The sequence below is a fragment of the Erigeron canadensis genome, chromosome 5 (genome assembly GCF_010389155.1).
Source record: "Erigeron canadensis isolate Cc75 chromosome 5, C_canadensis_v1, whole genome shotgun sequence".
Classification (NCBI taxonomy): Eukaryota; Viridiplantae; Streptophyta; class Magnoliopsida; order Asterales; family Asteraceae; genus Erigeron; species Erigeron canadensis.
In genome coordinates, this window is record NC_057765.1 from 1,369,004 (window position 1) to 1,389,299 (window position 20,296).

Genomic DNA, 20,296 nt, shown 5'->3' on the forward strand with positions numbered 1-20,296 from the left:
GGATGGAGTATAAGATTAGTTTATTACTTATATTGATATGTTGGTAAACCATAAAGTGAAAGTGGTATATATGCAAAGTTCAATGTATTTTGTAGAATTTATTTATAAACAAGTTGAACTAAATTCTTAATCATTAAAAGAGAATTCAAAACATTACAGTGCATTTTGGTTTGAGATGACATAGAATATTCTATATTAAAGATTTCGAATATAAAGACACTATATATAAACCTAAAATTAACAAATAACAACAGTACTTCAAATAAATGCAAAAAACTTAACCAATGTCAACCCTCCCTTAATCTTCAACATATAAAACCTATGAACACTCCGACGACGACTCGTTGGCTGGAGTTCATTAGAATTCCAGCAAACCGACGAAAAAGAGTTAATTGTATAATAACTTTCCTCATAATATTTCCAAAATTGACTCTTTCACAATCCTCATACTCTTCAACAATTGATGAACATTATTCAAAATCTTCTGATAGCAATTTTAACTTTGAACCAAGTTTAGCCGTGGCCGTGGGAGCTCTTTCTATCGCGTTTTCGTTAACCTTTTTAACTTTGATCTATGTAAAATGTTGTCGTATATCGTCTTCTAATCATCATGAAAACTTTGGTAGTCTTCCACGATCAAGATCAAGATTCTCGGGAATTGATAAGGCCATCATTGAATCACTTCCTTTCTTTAAGTTCTCGAATTTAAAAGGATGGAAAAACGGGTTAGAATGCTCGGTTTGTTTGTCAACTTTTGAAGATGTTGAAGTTCTTCGGCTTTTACCTAAATGCAAACATGCTTTTCACATTGATTGTATTGATCAATGGCTCGAGAAACACTCGAGTTGTCCACTTTGTAGGTTTAAGGTTGCTAAAGAGGATATCACACATTTTACTTATTCGAATTCTTTAAGGTTTAATGTATCGGAACCTTCAAATCTTAGTCTTTTCATAGAGCGAGAAGGGTCTTCAAGATTTGGAAATACAAATATTGAAAATGATCATGATCATCAAAAAATCTTGCACAAGTTTAATCATCGGATCATGGTATGTGATGACCATGATCCGATGATTCTGAGAACCAGATGGAGCAATGTGAGCTCATCTGATCTTCTTTTCTTGAAGTCCGAGATGATTAGTTGTGTGTCAAGTAACCGCTTTGATCATCATTTTTGTCCGGAAAACGAAAGGGGAGTCACGGAAAGCGGTGGGAGAAGATCGGTGTCGGAAATTACGGTTCATCCGAGGTTTCTTGAAGGTGAAGTTAGGGTTGAGGAAGAAAGATTAAGGAGATTATGGTTACCTATTGCTAGAAAGACAGTTGAACGGTTTGCTAATAATAGTAGTGAAAGCAATTGTGTTTTGGATGATCAACGAATACAAATTGATATAAAGTCAAAAGAATTGTTACATGTATAGAAAATAGTTTATTTACTCTTTTGTAATTAGAATATTAACTTCATTCATCAACCACATGATTTTGTAAAGAAAAATGATAAACTCTCTTTTTTTACTTTTTTCTCTTGATATTCTCATATATCTTTTTCTTATGGTTAAAAATCTAGATTATTATCAGCGTAATACGTGGAAAACATCTATAATTAATGACTTGTTAAAATTTTATAATATGATAAGTTGAGAAATATTTAACCAAGTAAGAATTTAAATCACTAAAAAACATAAAGTTATATTAGTGGTTGTTTAGATTCCGGTTAACAATGATCACACAGTTAAAAAGTTGATACATCATCTATTAGAGGTTTCGCTAAGTAAGGTTTTGGTTCCTTTGGATTTATTTCATTCATCCGGAATGCCTTCATTGCCATTGTACTTATGTTTTAACGTTTTGCTCGAATAATTTAGTTATACATTAAAATTACTAAACAACTTAATTATCAATCTATATATCGCATGTTGTGTTAATATAAGTTAAAATTATGCATAATATTATTGCATATTTTCATACAACTATTTTTCTGATATATAATTGTGATATCTTACTATAGAATTTTTATTTGGTTTTTAGGCCAAAACATTAATTTATTAAAACGTTATATGCTAAAAGTTCTATACAAAAAATCCTTATAACAAAAATTTATTCGTTATATGATAAAAATCCTATATAAAAATAAAGTTTAACAAAAACGTATTACATTAAAAAAAAAATTTTTATTGTGAAAAATGTAAAATAATTTTAAAGATAAAAAAATGATGTAAAATATAAATGTATTAGTTTCAATATATAATTATATCATAAAAAACATTACTTATTAATATCTACAAATTGAAATAAGGAAATATAATAATTTAAATTTATTAAAATAAAGTTAAATTTAAAAATGCTAAGTAGGATATATGACATCATCATATGATCTAATGACTCTAATTAAAAGTTGAACTTCGATCATCTAAGAGTCCATACTTTTCCAATTATGAATTAAGGTTTCTCTTTTATATATATTTAGAGATAATTAAGTTAATAAATTAGGAGGATATATATTTTTATTGTAAAAATGTTTGTTAGAAAGTATGATTAAAAACAATGAAAGTATTACTTACTAGAAAGTATGATCAAAGTTAGAGTTAGAATTAAAATTTAGTATACCAATAAAAGTATTATAAGGTTGCCTTGTGCCAGGTCTTGCACTTGAAATGAGGCTGGAAATTGGCATATCCCTATGACTTATATCATTCGAAACAGGATACTAATTCTCATTCAGGTTTTCTTACTTGAAAAAAAGTACACCTCAATAAAACATATAACCGTTATTGCTCAATTTGCATACTAATCACCCAATTATTTAAGTTAATAATTTAATATATTTATATATATATATTAGTTAAACATGATTACTACTTTTTTTCTTCCTCACACGTTGTTTTTTTTTAAATCATTATCAACTTCACAATCATGCTCCCCATATTCATCATCTTCCAAATTCTAAAATCACAATCGAGCACATATACTAGTAAAGTTAAACCACTATTCTTTTTAAAAACAAAATAATTGTAATTTATTAACATACCCGTTTCTTTTCTACAATTTTTTAATGATTTTTTTAACATTGGGCTTGAGTGACCCCCCTCTTCCTCCGCCCCTGCTTGAGTCTTTTACCACATGACGGCCTTTTCTTCGTACTATTGTATGATCGAGAATCTTTTTGATATTTTCAGCAGAAATATCAGGGACCGAGGTACATGTTAAGCTAACGGGATCATTTTTTAAACCTAAATTTCCACTCCTTAATTCATTGACTCGGTTAAGTATTAGACTACATTTTTCTTTGAGTTCAGATGCCAAGGCCGCCACTTATGAGAAAGCGTTGCACACTTAATCATAACGACGCCCCTCATTTGAGGCAACCCAATCACGTACTATAAGTTACTCTAACTTTAGTATGTCCCCTTTTGACATCTTTTCGCCATCTTCACAAGATGTACTTGGATGACACCGAATATATCTTTTCAATTATAAGACCAATTGTAAAGGTAGGTGAAAGGAGGATGGTGAAGTGAAGGTGAAAGCCAGTGAACGGTTAAGGGTGGTCAGTGATATCAACCAGTGAAAGGTGCTGGTGAAATGGATCGTTGGCTCTATTTCTCTCTTCCTTGTTATTCATTTTTGTTTTTTTGTTATATACATAGGTTGGAGAAGAGAAACAATACGTGGCATAGTGGTGGGTGGCCTGGTGGGGCTCAACTCCATCCCATTTAAAAAACTTTACTCTTTTTCTCTTTTACTTTACATTCATTTTTTTTTTTTTTGTGATGTATTATTATTTCTCACCTGTATATTATGTTCTTCCTTTATTTTCCTTGAAAGATTATATTTTTGTAGAAAGTATTAAATTAAATCTTTACTGATTTAAACTACAAACTGTTTTCCATAACTCATGAAATGTTAGATTTCTTAAAGAAGTGATTTTAGTTAATGTATTTTTATTTTTTATTCTTTAATTAATGTAATGGCTTTAGTTAATGTAGTTTTATTAATAATGAATATGTTATGTTTAGTTTAAATGTGTTATGTTTGATTAAATAAATAAAGTGGGGTCAAAATGGTAGATGAATGGTTAAGGTGAAAAATAAAAGGTGAAAGAATTAAGAAGATGATGTTGATGTGGCAAGAAAAAATGTAGGTGAAAAGGTGAACGGTTACGAATGGTCTAGGTGTAAGTGCATGCCTACACAACATTCCACGAAACTCAAACAAGCGACAAAAACATCTCGCATCACATTCTTCTCTGAATCACCCTTTTTAACAACACAACGAATGGTTTCTTTATTATATTCCTGTTGACCATAACATCCTCAATTACTTAATATTCTAAAATCCTATCTTGTGATTTTAATGAACCTGTCGCACAATACATTCTTCCGGTTAATTCATCCCTAAACTCCTTAAACTTAGCATGGTTGAATATTTTCCTCGTATGTTCCTCCATGGCATAGCGGATTATTGTTCTTCCATGGCATAGTGGATAATTGCTTATTAATGTGTATTGTAAGAATTAAAATCTTTTTTATTTTCGTTTTTCACCTTATCCCTTAATGGATTTTCGTATTGTTCCACAAATTGCTTCAAGCAAGGTAGTCTTTTTGTTGACATAAATATCAATAACTGCATAAATGCTCTCGCTATATCACCGCACAAAAGGTATCTTTCATGTAACAAGGGACATATCTATATCTATCTAAATACAAAGTTGATTATTATATTTTATTTTTTTGAGTTAGTTCCACTCTAGCATTATATTTAACGCATATTCAAATTCACGAGAACTTAAAGAATCGTATACACTTTGTTTAAGCTTGTACTTAATAACTTTATACTCCATATCTCTTATGGGCAGTTTTAAAAGTCTTAGGTTGTTATGGTTCGATCAAAGAAATTTCAAACATTTATGATTTACTTTTAAGCATTTGGTTTATTTCTTTGTTTTGTTTTATATTTCTGCAGTAAATATAGAAAAGAGTTAATAACTGAAATGGTACCTCACGTTTGCGCCATATTACTGGTTTTATATCTTTTCTTTCGAAATTACGCTGATCATACCCAATGTATGCAAATCTCCACTCGGACCATACTGGAGGCTAACGCCGTCAGTTGGCCGTTAAAACCTCCCCCACGTGACTTGCACGTGAGGGGTAAATATGTAATGTCGCGTTTCCTAATTACTGAAATGGTACCTAACGTTTGCATGATATTGCTGGTTTCATACCTATATGTTTTTTAATTACTTAAATGGTACATAATGTTTAGTTATTAATTTTTTTATATTTTTTTAAATTTGTTTTATTTTTCTTTTATAAAATTTTTCCAAAACTTGTTATAATTTAATGAAAATAGTCAAAATGCACCTATAATCCACTAAAAAATAATACCAAATAGTTATTTCATAACAAAATATAAGTTTTAAAGTTCACGAATAACCAAAAATAGTAATAAAGTATCATAAAAATAATTTTAAAAAAAAATTTCCTCTCAAAATTTTTTAAAATTGTTTTATGATACTTTATTGCTATTTTTGGTTATTCGTGAACTTTAAAATTTATATTTTGTTATGGAATAGCTATTTGGTATTATTTTTGAGTGGATTATATGTGTATTCTGACTATTTTTATTAAATTGTAACAAGTTTTGGAGAATTTTTATAAAAGAAAAAAAATAAAACAAGTTAAAAAAAATAAATAAATTAATAACTAAACATTAGGTACCATTTAAGTAATTAAGAAACATATAGGTATGAAACCAGCAATATCGTGCAAACGTTAGGTACCATTTCAGTAATTAGGAAACACGATATTACATATTTACCCCTCACGTGCAAGTCACGTGGGGAGGTTTTAACGGTCAGCTGACGACGTTAGCCTCCAGTATGGTCCAAGTGGAGATTTGCATACGTTGGGTATGATCAGCGTAATTTCGAAAAGAAATGTATGAAATCAGTAATATGGCGCAAACGTGAGGTACCATTTCAGTAATTAACTCTATAAAAAATGAGACATAAACCCTCGTAGAATACCTTAAGGTCAAAGATTTTATGAATTAGTCACAATTATATTTGGGTTTTTTTTTATAACGACATGTTAGTTTGTGGTTTGAACCAATCAGTATGCTAGAGATTAAAAAGTGAAGTAGAAATGGGGTTCATGGTAATTAGGATTAAAATCCACCCACCACCAACCAATTAAAACTTAAAACACATGTTTATTTTTCTTCTTCTTTATTTAATACTTAAAACGGGAGGAAATTCTGGTTCTCACTTCTCAGCTGCAGCATAAGAAGAAGAAGAACGATATGTAAATAATACTCTTTTTACTCAACAGCAAATTCAGGTAAGGTAAATCCTTTCTTCTTTTTTTTTTTTCAACATGTGTTCTGTTTTACTTCGCCATCCTCTCAAAAGCAATACGCTTTCACTCTCCCCCTTCTCCTTTTACTTCCGTTCCCATTCTTCTTCTTCAAATCGTTATATTCACAAGGATGACCTTTCTCTTCCTCGGCCTCCTAAGTCTATATATCAAAAAGTTAACAAATTAGAAGATGCCCTCCACCTGTTTGATGAAATGTCACACAGAAAACCTCTTCCTTCTGTTGTATATTTCAATCAGCTCTTGAATTCCGTCTCCAAAATGAAACACTTTTCTCATTCCATTCATCTCTTCAATCATATGTGTGCCATTGGCCTTCCTGTTAATGAGTACACTGTCAGCATTTCCATCAAGTGTTGCTGTCATTTGCGTCGAACTAATGACGGTTTCGCACTTTTAGGCCTTTGCTTCAGACGAGGTATTGTACCTGATGTGTACACTTTTAATACACTCCTAGATGGACTCGTTTTAGAAGATAAGATTCTTGAGGCCGAGACCTTTTTCAAGAAACTCATCAAACTGAAACTTTGTGAACCCGATGTTGTTACGTATAGCACAATGATCAAAGGCCTTTGCAAGTTGGGTGATAATGTTACCGCCCTTTCTTTGCTTAGGCTAATGGATCAGAAAGGCTGTAAACCTGATGTTGTTTCATATAGCACCATCATTGATAGTCTTTGCAAGGATCAAATGATTGATGGCGCCTTTAAGCTTTTTAAAGAGATGATCTTTCAAAAAGGCATCTCACCAAATGTCGTCACGTATAACACTTTGATTTCTGGTCTATCTAAATTATGTCTGTGGGATGACGTGTATCAGATGCTAAAAGAAATGGAGGATTATAGCATCTCTCCAGATGTCCAAACCTATAACATATTTGTTGATGCATTGTGCAAAGAAGGTAAGGCAAAAGAAGCCGAGGACGTTATCAGCATCATGGTTGTGAAAGGCAAGGTTCCTGACATAGTAACATACAATTCACTCATCGATGGCTATTGTTTGCGAGGTGAAATGACCATAGCCAAGACAGTTTTTGATGCCATGGTGTTAAAACTTATCCTCCCTAATGTTTTGACTTACAACAGTATGTTAAATGGGTATTGCAAGAAGTCGATGATAGATGAGGCCTTGCATATGTTTAGTGAGATGACGAGAAAGGGTTTGAAACCCAATGTAGTCACTTACAGCACCATGATTCAAGGATTGTTTAAGGTTGGACGTTGCAGGGCTGCATGTATGCTCTTTGATGAGATGCTAGCACAAGGCCAAGTTCCAGATGAACTGACTTATGGCATTATTTTAGAGGGTCTTTGCAACAACCATTTACTAGAAGATGCAATCTCTTTGTTCAATTTAATGGGTAATAGCAAGCTAAATTCAAGTATTGTTGTATACACCACTCTTATTGATGGTGCAAGCAAATGCCAAAAGTTCAATATTGCTAGGGATCTTTTCCAGGACATGATGGTTAAAGGTTTGCAACCTGATGTACGGACATATAATGTGATGATAGGTTGTTTCTGTCGGGAAGGTTTGTGTGGGGATGCAAAACAGCTGTTTCTGAAAATGGATGAAAATGGTTGCCCGCCAGACAATGTTACTTACCGTTTTCTTCTCCAAGGATATCTAAAGAACAAGCACTATGTTGATGTAGAAGTGCTTTTAACTGAAATGGATGGAAGAGGTTACTCACTTGATGTTTCAACCTTATCGTTGCTAATTGACTCAATTGCTGCTGGATCACTAGATACCACTCTCCCTAAATTGATTGGCAAGCTTGTGCCAAAAGAATTGATGGATTCTCCTAGTTTTGTTACCTAGACAAAATAAGTGATTGTGGATTTGAGTAGTTGAAATGTTGAATGATGTTAGATGGATACTAGCTGTTTGCATCTTCTTTATGTCGTTTTTCCTCCTTGTAACATCCTTTACAATCAATTGATTTTATCTGCTATTCTGCTTGTGCGGGTTTCATATTTACAAAATGGATGTCATGGCTTAATTATTAATCTTGTTTGATGTCTGTATTAGAAATTAATGGTCAGGTTAATCAGCCAATTTAGTTTTGCCTTCATGGCATTGTTTTTGTAGATTAAATCCTACTATGCAGTCTATGCTGTAGCGGATCTCCAGACTCAATTTAGTCCCTGTTGTGAAGTTATAATATAGCATCTGTTTCTCTGTTTTTGTTTAACATATATATCTGCATATATCGTTGCCACTTCATTGTTTAACAATATATGTCAATGTTTTGAAATGCAGATCGGGCATGAAATAAAAGAAAGTATATTTTGTGGTCTCTTTCTGTTTAAAGAACAAAGTGAGGTTTGAGTTATTAGACTGTCTGATTTTCTCCCTAAGTAAAGGTCTGAGTAAGAGAAAGTGATTGACGGTTTGAGTTACTTTATGGTAGCTGTATGATGTTATCTAATTTCATGGCCTATCTGTTACATATTCTGTGTATTTTTCTTGAGAGAGGATGTTTGCCACTTAATTGATTTTACCTGCTGTAAAGAGTCTGACTTTGACCAACAGCCATGTTATAAATCAACCTCATAATATTCGAACCTTATAAAAATGACTATAGCATTGTTTTTGTAGATTGGTCGCCTCTTTGTGCAGAAAGGGTTTCGTAGTTAAGCCTATACTGGGCAATTTCATGCAGTTGTTAGAGATGTTCTTGCTCAAATTTCTTCATTCGTAGTAAGAGCCATATCAGCAATCAGGTATTCTACTATAAGTTTCTGTTTCCCCATACACACACATACAGGATTGCGTGTATACACATAAGTATTAGCTAGGGATGAACCAAAAGTGCCGAATCCCTATCCCGTACCGATCTCGTCCCAATCCTGGTACCGAAAAGTGGTACAAACCCAAATTGGGACAGGTACCTAGTTCGGATAGTTTTCGTGATCGTACCGGGAAATACTTAGCAACAAGGAATGATCATTTATCTTTTTTATATCACTTTTATAGATTATGTTTCTGAGAATGTAATAATCTATTTATCTCTAGTTGAATAGCTTTTTTAAGTTTATACTTTTTAATTGAATAGCTTGAGGTGAAGAGTCTTGTATCTTTTTCCCATAAATCTGAAGAATGACTTTAAAGAACTCTCGTCATTATTGAATATATTGCTTCCTGCAGTATTTGACAATTTGTTTCACAACTGGTTTTCATAGCCCTTTAACAAAAGTCTCACCAATGCCAATGAAGATGATTGGTTATAAACAGAGAAAAAAGCTATTATCATACACTCACCTCATCAGATCTTGTAGACTTTCATGCAACAATTATATATTTGACGCATAGGATTCTGTTGCCCTCTCAATATAAAGTTGATCAAAACTCAGGAGTTATTTGTTAGCCAAAACTCAGTGCTATTCGGGATTTGGAACCGAAATCCTGGTCCCGTACAGTTTTGGTATCGGTCCCGTACTGGGGGCCCACTTTTGGCCAAGTTCGGGATCGGTTCCGGGACCAGTATGTCCCATGCCCGCCCTAGTATTAACTACTAGCCCACATATTATTTGTTTTATGTTAACAACTTGCATACCCATAATGTAGTTTTGTACAACAAGCATTACCCAATCCCACAAGTATACGGTAATGGGGAGGAAAGATTTGACAGTCATACCCCAACCTAAAGATCAGTTGTTATAGCTTTGTGTATCTATCCATTTTATATAAAGGTGTACATATACTTAAATTTCTCTAATACTCATACATAATCTTATGCTCCCAGTCTCCCAGACAATCTAGACAAGAGTCATCGTTTTCACACTGCTAACTCAAAAGTCCTTGTCATTCTATTTGGATTGTAGGCTTGCTAGTTGAATTAGGAATGTCTTTGCATGGTTTTTTTATATAGTTCTTTCACTAATTTGTGTTATGTTTCTTCTAACTCTATTTTTGTATGAATATTATTTCTGTTGCAATCAACATTATTTTTCAAGGTATATGTTGAAAGTTGCTCAAAATGTATTCACAATCGGTAATACCTGGTAAATCCTTGTATTTAACAAAGTTAGATTATCTCTTAGTATTGTAGGTTTTGCTATAATATTTTAACAAATTAATTATTTACATGTGTAGTTTCTGCCAAAGGAAGAATGGACCCCGAAGAAGAATGAAATTATGATCACAGACAGGGGAAGAATCACGAACTATATATAAGCAGCTGGCGCAGTACCTAAAAGCATACCTCGGTGGGCCTAAATTCTCAGAATTTGATTGGGCAAGTGGTGAAACCACGAGGCAGTCAACAAGAATCAGTGAGAAGTTGAAATCCCCAAAGAAACGGGCCAGAAAGTCTTCAAGTTCAAAGAAGGGTAATGCAGAGAACGAAGAGCTCATTCAAGCAATCACTGAAATAAATATCGAAATGAAGAAAGATGAAAAGACCGAGAAAGACAATGAGAAACAAGAGGAAAGAGATGGAAACATCCCTGAAGTGACTGAGGAAACATCATGACTGAGGAACTTAGTGGGTTGTGTCGGGAGAGTTTGTGGTCGGATGCAAAGCAATTGTTTCTTAAAATGGATGAAAGTGGTTGCCCGCCAGATAATGTTACTTACCGTCTTCTTGTCCAAGGTTATCTAAAGAACAAGCACTATGTTGATGTAGAAATACTTCTGCACGAAATGGATGGAAGGGGTTACTCACTTGATATTTCAACATTATCGTTGCTAATTGACTCAATTGCTGCTGGATCACTAGATACCACTCTCTCTAAATTGATTGGCAAGCTCGTGCCAAAAGAATTGATGGATCTCCCAATTTCCCTACCTAGAAAAAAAAATGATTGTAGATCTGCGTAGTTGAATGATATCTAGCTAATCAAATGGATACAAACTGTTTGCATCTTTGGATCTCCCAATTTCTCTACCTAGAAGAAAAACTGATTGTAGATCTGTGCAGTTGAATGATATTAGCTAATTAAATGGATACTAGCTGCTTGCATCTTCTATATGCCATTATTGCTTCTTGTGACATGTTTTATAATCGATTGATTTTGTCTGTTAATCTGCTTGTACGGGTTTATATCTACAATATGGTTATATGGATGTCATGGCTTGGTTGATACCTGTATTAGAAATCAACGGTCGGTTAATCAGCTAATTTAGGTTTGCCATCATAGTATTGTTTTTGTAGATATGCTGTAGCGGATCTCCACACTCAATTACCATATTTCTTCAATTTTTCCACATTGTTCCTGTCGTGGAGTTACGGGTAACATCAGTATAGCATCTGTTTCTCCTTTCATGAACATAAATGTCTGCACATACCATTGCCACTTAATTGTTTTAAAATATATTTTCAATGCACACCAGGCATCAAATAAACGAAAATGTATTTTTCGTCGAGTCTTTCTGTTTAAAGAACAGAGTGAGGTATGAGTTAATGGACTGTCTCTGTTTTTCCGCCTAAGAAAACGTCTGCGTGAGAGAAAGTGATTGTCCGTTTGAGTTACTTTATGGTAGGTGTATGATGTTTATCTAATTTCATGGCTGCTAGCTGTTACATATTTTGTGTATATTCATAAGAGAGGATGTTTGCCACTTATTTGACTTTACCTGTTGTAAAGAGTCTGACTTTGACATATACCAGTCTTGCACTTGTGTTATAAATCAACCTCAAAATATTTAAACGTTATAAACATGATTATAGCATTGTTTTTGTAGATTGGTTGCCTCTATGTGCAGAAAGGGTTCTGTTGTTAAGCCTATACTGGGCAATATCTTGCAGTTCTTTCTCAAATATTTTCGTTCGTGGTAAGAGCAATATCAGTCATCAGGTATTCTAGTATAAGTTTCTGTTTCCCATATACCCACATAGCATGTCTGCATGTATACACATAAGTATTAGCTACTCGCCCACATATTATATGTTTTATGTTAACAACTTTCGTACCCCTTAAGTGTTACACATAAGTATGCGGTGTATGCCCGTATAGGGAGGAAAGAAGTAGACAATCATACCCCAACCCGAAGATCGATTATTATATCTTTGTGTATCTATCCGTTTTATTTAAAGGTGTACAAATACTTACAATTCTCTAATACCCATACATAAATCTTATGCTCCGAGACACATAAACTAGACTATGGTTATCTTCTTCACACCGCTAACTCAAAAGACCTTCTTGTCATTCTATCTGGATTGTAGTCTTACTAGTTAAATTAGGACTTATTAGTTCCTTCACTAATTTGCGGTATGTTTCTTTAACTTTATTTTGGTATGGATATTAGTTTTGTTAAACTCAACATGAACTTTTAATATATGTGTCGAAAGTTGCCCAAAATGTATTCACAATTGGTAATACATGGTAAATCATTTTATTTAGAAAATTAGTTTTTGTTATAACATTTAACTTATTAATTATTTACATGTATAGTTTCTGCCAAAGGAAGAATGGACTCCGAAGAAGAATGTAATTGTGTTCACAGCCCCTACAGGGGAAGAGATCACGAACCATAAGCTGCTGGAGCAGTATCTACAAGCACACCCCGGTGTGCCTAAAATCTGAGAATTTGATTGGGGAAGTGGTGAAACCACGAGGTGGTCAACAAGAATCAGTGAGAAGTTGAAATGAACTCCTTCACTATCAGAGACAGAGTCCACAAAGAGACGGACCAGAAAGTCTTTAAATTTAAACTAGGGTAAAGCAGAGAATGAAGAGCACGCTCAAGCAATCACTCGTAGATGTGGAAATGAAGGAAGCTGAAAAACCGAGAAAGTCAATAAGAAACGAGAGTAAAAAGTTGGAAATTCCCCTGAAGAGACTTAGAATTGAACCCTAGAAATTGAGAAGGATGTGGTGGATGATAGAAGAGATGGAACAAAAGCAGATGGCGAAGAAGCCAAGTCTGTAGAAGTCATTAGTCAAGGTGGTGTATGAAATCTTGGACTGAGTGGAGAGAAAACAGCGGAATGTCATGATAACGATGAAGACAACCATGGAGAGGCCCCATGAACCAAAGCGAACACCAATTCCTGAGATTTTGAAAGATGGTGCAGTATGATTATCATGTGGTGGATCACTGAGCAACAGAGGTAAAGCTGCAAGTGTATCTTGTTTGTTATTAATCTTTTAATAAGTCTATCTAACGTATCACATATCTATTAAATGTCATAGGATTAGAAGTCTTCTTTTATTAGAATGTGTTAAGACAGATTGATGACATTTTTATGTTCTGCGGGATTTGTTCCTGTAAGAAAATTGTAGGTTGCTGAGATGATATCTGTGTGTTTGGGATTACACAGGTTGAGACTTGAGAGTAAGCCAAGGGCAACATGACTTTCGCCACCTACATTAGACCTTTGGATGCATTTTGAACAAGTTGACTTATCGAAAGGGTGTGGTTAGGAGAGGTAGAAGTCAATCAAGATTGACTAACAGGGAGGAAATAGCCTACCCCAACTAGCTTCAGATAAAATTTTTGACGTTCTTTTCTTTTCATAGTGGAATATGTCAAAAGGGCTGTTTTTAAACAGAATAATACCAGGCAACCAACTCTACAGGTATCACACAAAAAGGTTAACACATAATATCTGGTAAAACATATCAATACAACTTTCCACAAAAGATATGAGAAGGGAAAAACAAAAAAGATAACCAATAAGCTAGTTTTATTCATAAAATAAGAGACAATTACATAGTCTTTGACTCTGATTCGGCAACAGAACGATTCTTATATGTAACACAAATGAACCTGTTATTTCTTCATCCTATGAATCAACTGCCACGGTGAAAAGAATCCCCGTTAAATACAGTAAGCTTAGTCCCCAATAGATCCTACTATAAGGAGGAAAATAAAATACCAGCAAACAGGGTGTCACAGGTTCAATAGTAAAACTTCAACATGGCATCTTTTATGATGGTTCTGGACACCAACAAACCAAAAAAAAATCACCCATTGAGAAATCATCTAAAACCGATGATGATATCTATGCGTGTGTTGGCGAAGCGAAATTCTTGGCTTGATAACCTTCTTTGGAACAGGCGGAATTGGAACCGGCGTTGGCCACCTTGGTATCACAAATGGCACCAACACGCGCCAAGAAAGGTCTTCAACTACACCAATAGGTTTACACGCAACATCCAGCATTTTATCCCGAAAACTATATGATACAACACAAGCAAGCTCTACACATCGATCTCAGATAAACAATATCCAGGTTAAAAGGATGGAAAGACAACGGAAGAAAAGTGACCTTAAGTAACCAACTACTCAATTCAGGATCAGACGATGAAAGATCCCAAAGGGTCACCTTAGACTCAGAACAGCATTCTCCTTTCTCGTAATCTTTCATATCCCACAGACAAACAGTAAGACAAGTCTGCCTCAGGCGCCACCCCGAAAAAACGCAGCCTTCCTTGAGATTCATCACAATCTATAAAGCCCCTCATGTTTCAACAACACTATCGGATTTTTACAAGGCAACTTATAATCAACCTATAACCCAATCTCGGACTAAAACATCTCCAAATTCAAAAACCCCGAGACCCTCCTAAGCATTTCAAATCTCACAGCCGTATAACTCGTAAGCAAACCATCATCATCAACCTTACTAACCAACCCTTAACCAAAATAAATCGGATGTCTATTGGGCGACCTATCTGTTCCTCTAGGCAACGTAACCCATTGCCTCGTAACTAAACCAAAGGCCCCAACAAACAACACAAAACCAACCCATTACTCACACCAAAAACCTTAAACTGATCAGCTTGTTGTTGCTCCTCAAAACTCGACACAAAGCACCGAAAAATCCTTACCACCATAAATTTCAGAACGAAATCTCTCAACATCCTTAAACTTGGACACATAAACATACCTATACAAAATCCTCCAACTCGAAGATTTATTGGCAGCAGTTTGTGTGACAGAATAAAACCGATAAAAGGAAGGTTGTGAAATAAGCTCCAGCCAGGTTTTGCAAACATATTAAAATCTAAAAATGGATTTCAAAGGCAATCTAGATGATATTTCAACAAGCAATGAATCAGGCAAAATAGAAATATCATAAGAAAATGTGTGAGTTTAAAATAACAAGCCTTAAAAGAGATAAATCTGAAAATGAAGAAACATAAGACATACAAGCCATCTAGTTAGATGATGTTCAAAGTGCATGTCTTTTATTGAAGTAAAAATGTTCGTAACAGTTGGTTGCACATCATGATGCTAATAAACGCAACGACCAATGCATCTCTCTATTGTTTTCATCAATGGGTTACGACTACAATGTTTGTTATAAACAATTTGTAACCTTAAAACAAAATTTTCAGCTGTTAAGGAGCTGTTTGGTTCACCGAATTTGGTGGAAAGGAATTCGAAATTATGTTCATTGATATGTTTAAGTATGTGGAGTTCCGAATTCCTTCCCATCACTTTCCTTAAAATCTTTGAACCAAACACGCCCTAATGCTCCAGAGGTGGGGCCAACCAGCCCGAGACGATGATAGGTCCAGCCACATCACCAACCAAACACCCTGTAAAACAAGCACCAAGGTCAATACTCCAGAATTTATAAGGGTGTTCGGATATGTGTTTTGAAAGTGAATATGTGGTATGAATAACTCAGAATCATATAAACTGTCAATAAAATGAACAAAGAAAATAGTGTTTCTTATAAGCAAAAAAAAAAACTATTAGTACGATTTGAAAATGCAGACCCCCAAAACAATCCATATATTAAAAACTGGTAATAATTAAATATAAAATTCAAACAAAATCCGAACACTTCCATAGTTCCATAAACAAATTTATAAGCCATGTATGCCAAGTGGTGTGGTACTTACCAAAGATTTGACCAGATGATGGGCGGAATATGGTTGCTCCAATCCCAGCTCCAATGGAAGCAAAAATCAGTGCTGAACCACATCTAACCGTAACACCATACACCTTCTTCCCAAGCACTTTAGCTCGCTCTGAGTGATCAGCAACATTTTCCAATTCATCATTGGATTTTGAGATGTCACAAACATAACGGAAACATTCAAATCCAACTTGAACAAGCCACGACGCTGCAACTCCTAAAAGTTGACCTGCACAGCCAAATCCATGTCTTTAGTATTAATACCTATAATAGGAAGAATACACTTACATATGCATAAACCACTTTTTGATAATGTGTTCAAATGCAAGTGCACAAGTAACTTTCATACTGAACATTTTTTATACATTCACTATATTGCTTCAAAGTGCAGTGGCCAATTGGATTCTGCAATATTAGGCTATTCACAGTGAAAAGTTATTTTCCTATTGTATCGCAGAAACTAATAGCCTCCTTGAAGCAGATAATGCTACCATCACCGTAATTAAAATTTCGCTTTGCAAGTCTAAATGCTGTAAAAAGCGTGGGTAATTGGGAGCGTTAAATATCACATACAGAAATTAGCTATTTTCTAACATCGTACTGTAGTTGAGTACTGCCAGGCAAATATCACTTTGGTATATAATTTCATTCATTTATGACATTCATTTGTATTCTTTTTTTTTTTTTTGAGCTAGAGGAAGTGTAATACCAGTTTGTGACATATACAAGCAATATGGTTAGAAGACCCAATTACTTTAATTCCATAGACAATTTTGAATCGCATCAAACATTTATTAAATCTTATAATCTAAAGGTGACAAATGAAAATCAGCCCATCACATCAACACTAAATTGAAGGTACATAATTACCGTTATGAATCTCAATCACTTGTCTTTTAATAATAGCAAAAGACACAATAATTAAGTATGTTACATGTATAGAAAAATTACTATAATGTTCAAAGATACAAGGTTTGTTCCAATAACCATATATGCATCATTGGCACAGAATTCAAAGCCTGAAACCGATAAGGAAATGGTACATAACGGACCTCTAAATGTTGTTCTGGAGACACAAAAGAAGTAAGTATGAAAAGGCAACCCCCTGTTAGCTTTTCGAATGCAAGACTTCGGAATATCTGGCATGAACAAAAAAAGTAAATTGTTGGTAATTTACTATAATCCTGGCATGTGGCAGTATTTAGTGTCTGTGTGCGCGTGTGTCTGTGTCTGGAGGCGGTATGTACCTTTAAGAAGCTTGCATGCAACACGCTGTGAACAATGGTGAACAGCAAATCGTTCCAGTACACGTCTAATAGTAGTTGTACTAGTCTGAGAAGAAAAAATAATCAGCCTATTGCAACCAATTAGAAAACAATTCAACAGCACCTATGTCATTGTTCGAGACTAGAACTTATATCCAATATACTGCTTTTATCCCGAGAATATACAACAACTTTCTTTCTGAAACCTTGCCTTCCAAATAAGATTTCAATTTATTTATCACCCATCCTATATTTTACAAAAAAAATTGGTATAGGCTAAAGCCTCTTTAGCTCGCAAAATTTGTCTACTTTGTCCATAACAAGAGACATCTTGGACATTTAACCAATAATCAGAACACTCATGATCATAATAAAAGGATCAATAACAGAGTATCGATGATGCTTGTCATGTGTCAACTATTATCATTTAAACAAAAGTTAAAAGTTTGGCCCTGCTAATTGCTCATGAATCCTTCTCATTCAATTCAAATATATTAACATTATATGCTTAAATGTGTTGTTATTTGTCCTCTTATTCTTCCTGTTCTATATTTTGTTTCTATTCAATTCAAGTAAACTATCAATATTCTTTAACATTTTAAGTATTAATATAATAAACCTGATAATAGACTCTAGTAAGAGAGTTGAAGCAACTAACTGTTAATAATCACTTTTTAAGGGTTTTGACATAAACATAAATTAAGTTATATTATTTTTTCAGTATTACAAATGTGATGGATCAATATATTATTGTGGTCTTATGGATTAAGGTTAAACCATGATCAAGAAAAAGAGCTGGTAGACTCCATTTCTTTTCCACGCTATGTTTATGAGACTGTTATTCTGTTTGTATGCTTATTGTCACTAGTTCACAACGAATTACAGTGAAAAAATTTATAACGGAGATCAACCCCCCTCAACTTAAAATCCCAGCTCTGCCTTGAAGGTACCAAAAAACGCCACCGGGTCCCCTATCCAAAATTTCCCAGTTCTCAAAAGTTTCCTTATTCCCAAATCCTAAAAACCTCCCAAAATTCCTTTCGGTTGGCTAAAAAATTGAAGGGAAAAAAAACAAATTGTTCTTACACTTCAAGAACTCAAACAAGGTCACATGCAAATCCACCAGAACACAGTATCCACAATATTTAGCATTAAAAAAAAAAGAATATCATACTTACTTCACGAAAGATTTGTGTTACTGAATTCTTGAAAGGTACCATCCAGTCCACAGGGTGCTCATCGAAGTCATTGTCATCGTCTTGCTTAGGTGCCATAAGAGGCAAATAAAACAATAAGAAAGATCTCACTGTTGTCATCGCAAATGATCTCGGCTGGAAGGCTGAGAACAATGGCTTCATGTCAACACTATATTCTTTGGTCATGTATTTCAGGGTATCATCATGCCGAGAAACAGTTTCAGATGCAGTCTTTAGACTAGACAGGTAATCTTCAGTCGGAGGGGTAACACCAGCATCGCAATAAGCAACTCTTCCACCAATACTTTTTGCATCCACATAACATATATATAATTAGTATCTTAAAAATCAAAATGAGACGTAAATCCAAAACAAGCAATAAGCCGATGAATCCCCGTATACAATACATTACCTATTGTAAGCAGTAAATTTAACATTTTTTTATAATACAGTATCAATAACATAAATTCAAACATCATTATAAAAAGTTGTCAAATTTTTCGGTCACACAAACGGTCCGCAAAACTATCTCTTAACCATTTTCATAGTGATTATGGTCCACACAGGTAGTCGAGAACTTACGCTATTAAACCCAGTTATCAAAACCCATAAAGCTATAAACTTTATACAAAATAACACAAATGAATCATCTTATAATAACTAAAATGTATTTCAAAAAAAAAAAATCTACAAAAAATCACTCCAATACAAAATAACACAAATGCATCACACTATTAATAACTTTGGTTTTTATAAATAAATTTAAAACAAATGGTAAGAAAATAATACTTTAAAAAAAAAAAAAGTGTTATACCCCAATAAAGGCCTGGAAGCAAAAGGGGCGGCGGCGGCGGCGGCGGCAAAATAAGCAGCGGAGGAAGAGTTGAAACCATTATAAAATTCACCATGACTATTATTATTGAAACTTGGATATTTCTTCATTAAAAATTCCTTAAAAAAACCACCCATTATTATTATGAATATATATTATCAGGGCCGGCCCTGGCACCGGGCCAAGTGAAGGTTGTAAAACTCGGCCGGGTCGGAAGTCGGGATCGGTGTGTGAACGAGTCGGGTCAGCCAGACTCGGGCAACGGTGGTCAACGGCTGGAAAAAGGTCAGAAATCGGGGTCTGAAATTCGGATCTTTAGGTCGGACGCAAGTATAAGAGAGATAGAAGGCTGCTTCTTCTTCTAGAAGGTGTTTTTTGTAAATATATATAAAAAAAAAAAAAAGCTATATAATATTAGGGTTGAGACTGTGAGAGAGATGAGTGGTAAATCCAGAAAATACAATTATTTCATATTTTAAAAAAATTGAAAGCCACATTAGTTTAGTGGTACTCAAATATACGTTTAAGTGGCCCGGCCCGGCCCATGCACTGATGCACCAAAGTACCAGGCTCTAGAAGATCTTTCATGACCAAATCATAAATCTAATTTAAGTACATATATAACTATATAAGTTCCTGTTTCCTTTTTTTAATTATAATAAATTTCATCCATTCCGTCAAACTTCATTTTCTTTTTTACTTAATAAACAAAAATATATCATCAATTAAATATTTTTCACTAAATATATACAGACATTAGTTATACATTCAGCACTTAATGACAGAAAAAAAAACAAAAATGGAC

At 34.1% G+C, this 20,296-nt stretch overlaps 4 protein-coding genes and 1 pseudogene across 4 annotated transcripts; 3 read left to right on the top strand and 2 right to left on the bottom strand.

The window, feature by feature from the left end:
• The first annotated feature begins 321 nt into the window (after positions 1-321).
• Positions 322-1,419, top strand: LOC122598877 (E3 ubiquitin-protein ligase ATL42-like). Its single transcript, XM_043771357.1, has one exon. It carries the CDS (start codon positions 322-324, stop codon positions 1,417-1,419), a length of 1,098 nt encoding a protein of 365 aa, XP_043627292.1.
• A 4,989-nt stretch (positions 1,420-6,408) lies between these two features.
• Positions 6,409-8,321, top strand: LOC122600959 (putative pentatricopeptide repeat-containing protein At1g12700, mitochondrial). The gene has a single exon (XM_043773738.1). The coding sequence runs from the start codon at positions 6,571-6,573 to the stop codon at positions 8,194-8,196; it is 1,626 nt and encodes a 541-aa protein (XP_043629673.1). The 5' UTR covers positions 6,409-6,570; the 3' UTR covers positions 8,197-8,321.
• Positions 8,322-9,178: 857 nt separating this feature from the next.
• LOC122599446 (methyl-CpG-binding domain-containing protein 10-like) lies at positions 9,179-10,852 on the top strand. Its single transcript, XM_043771962.1, has 3 exons — positions 9,179-9,265; positions 9,732-9,861; positions 10,605-10,852. Exons 1-3 carry the CDS (start codon positions 9,179-9,181, stop codon positions 10,850-10,852), a joined length of 465 nt encoding a protein of 154 aa, XP_043627897.1.
• A 3,158-nt stretch (positions 10,853-14,010) lies between these two features.
• On the bottom strand, positions 14,011-15,414 carry LOC122599447 (annotated as a pseudogene).
• An 82-nt stretch (positions 15,415-15,496) lies between these two features.
• LOC122598796 lies at positions 15,497-19,937 on the bottom strand. Its single transcript, XM_043771284.1, has 6 exons — positions 19,474-19,937; positions 18,642-18,963; positions 17,446-17,530; positions 17,251-17,337; positions 16,182-16,427; positions 15,497-15,872 (listed from the first exon to the last, which is right to left on the bottom strand). Exons 1-6 carry the CDS (start codon positions 19,626-19,628, stop codon positions 15,802-15,804), a joined length of 966 nt encoding a protein of 321 aa, XP_043627219.1. The 5' UTR covers positions 19,629-19,937; the 3' UTR covers positions 15,497-15,801.
• Positions 19,938-20,296: the final 359 nt, after the last annotated feature.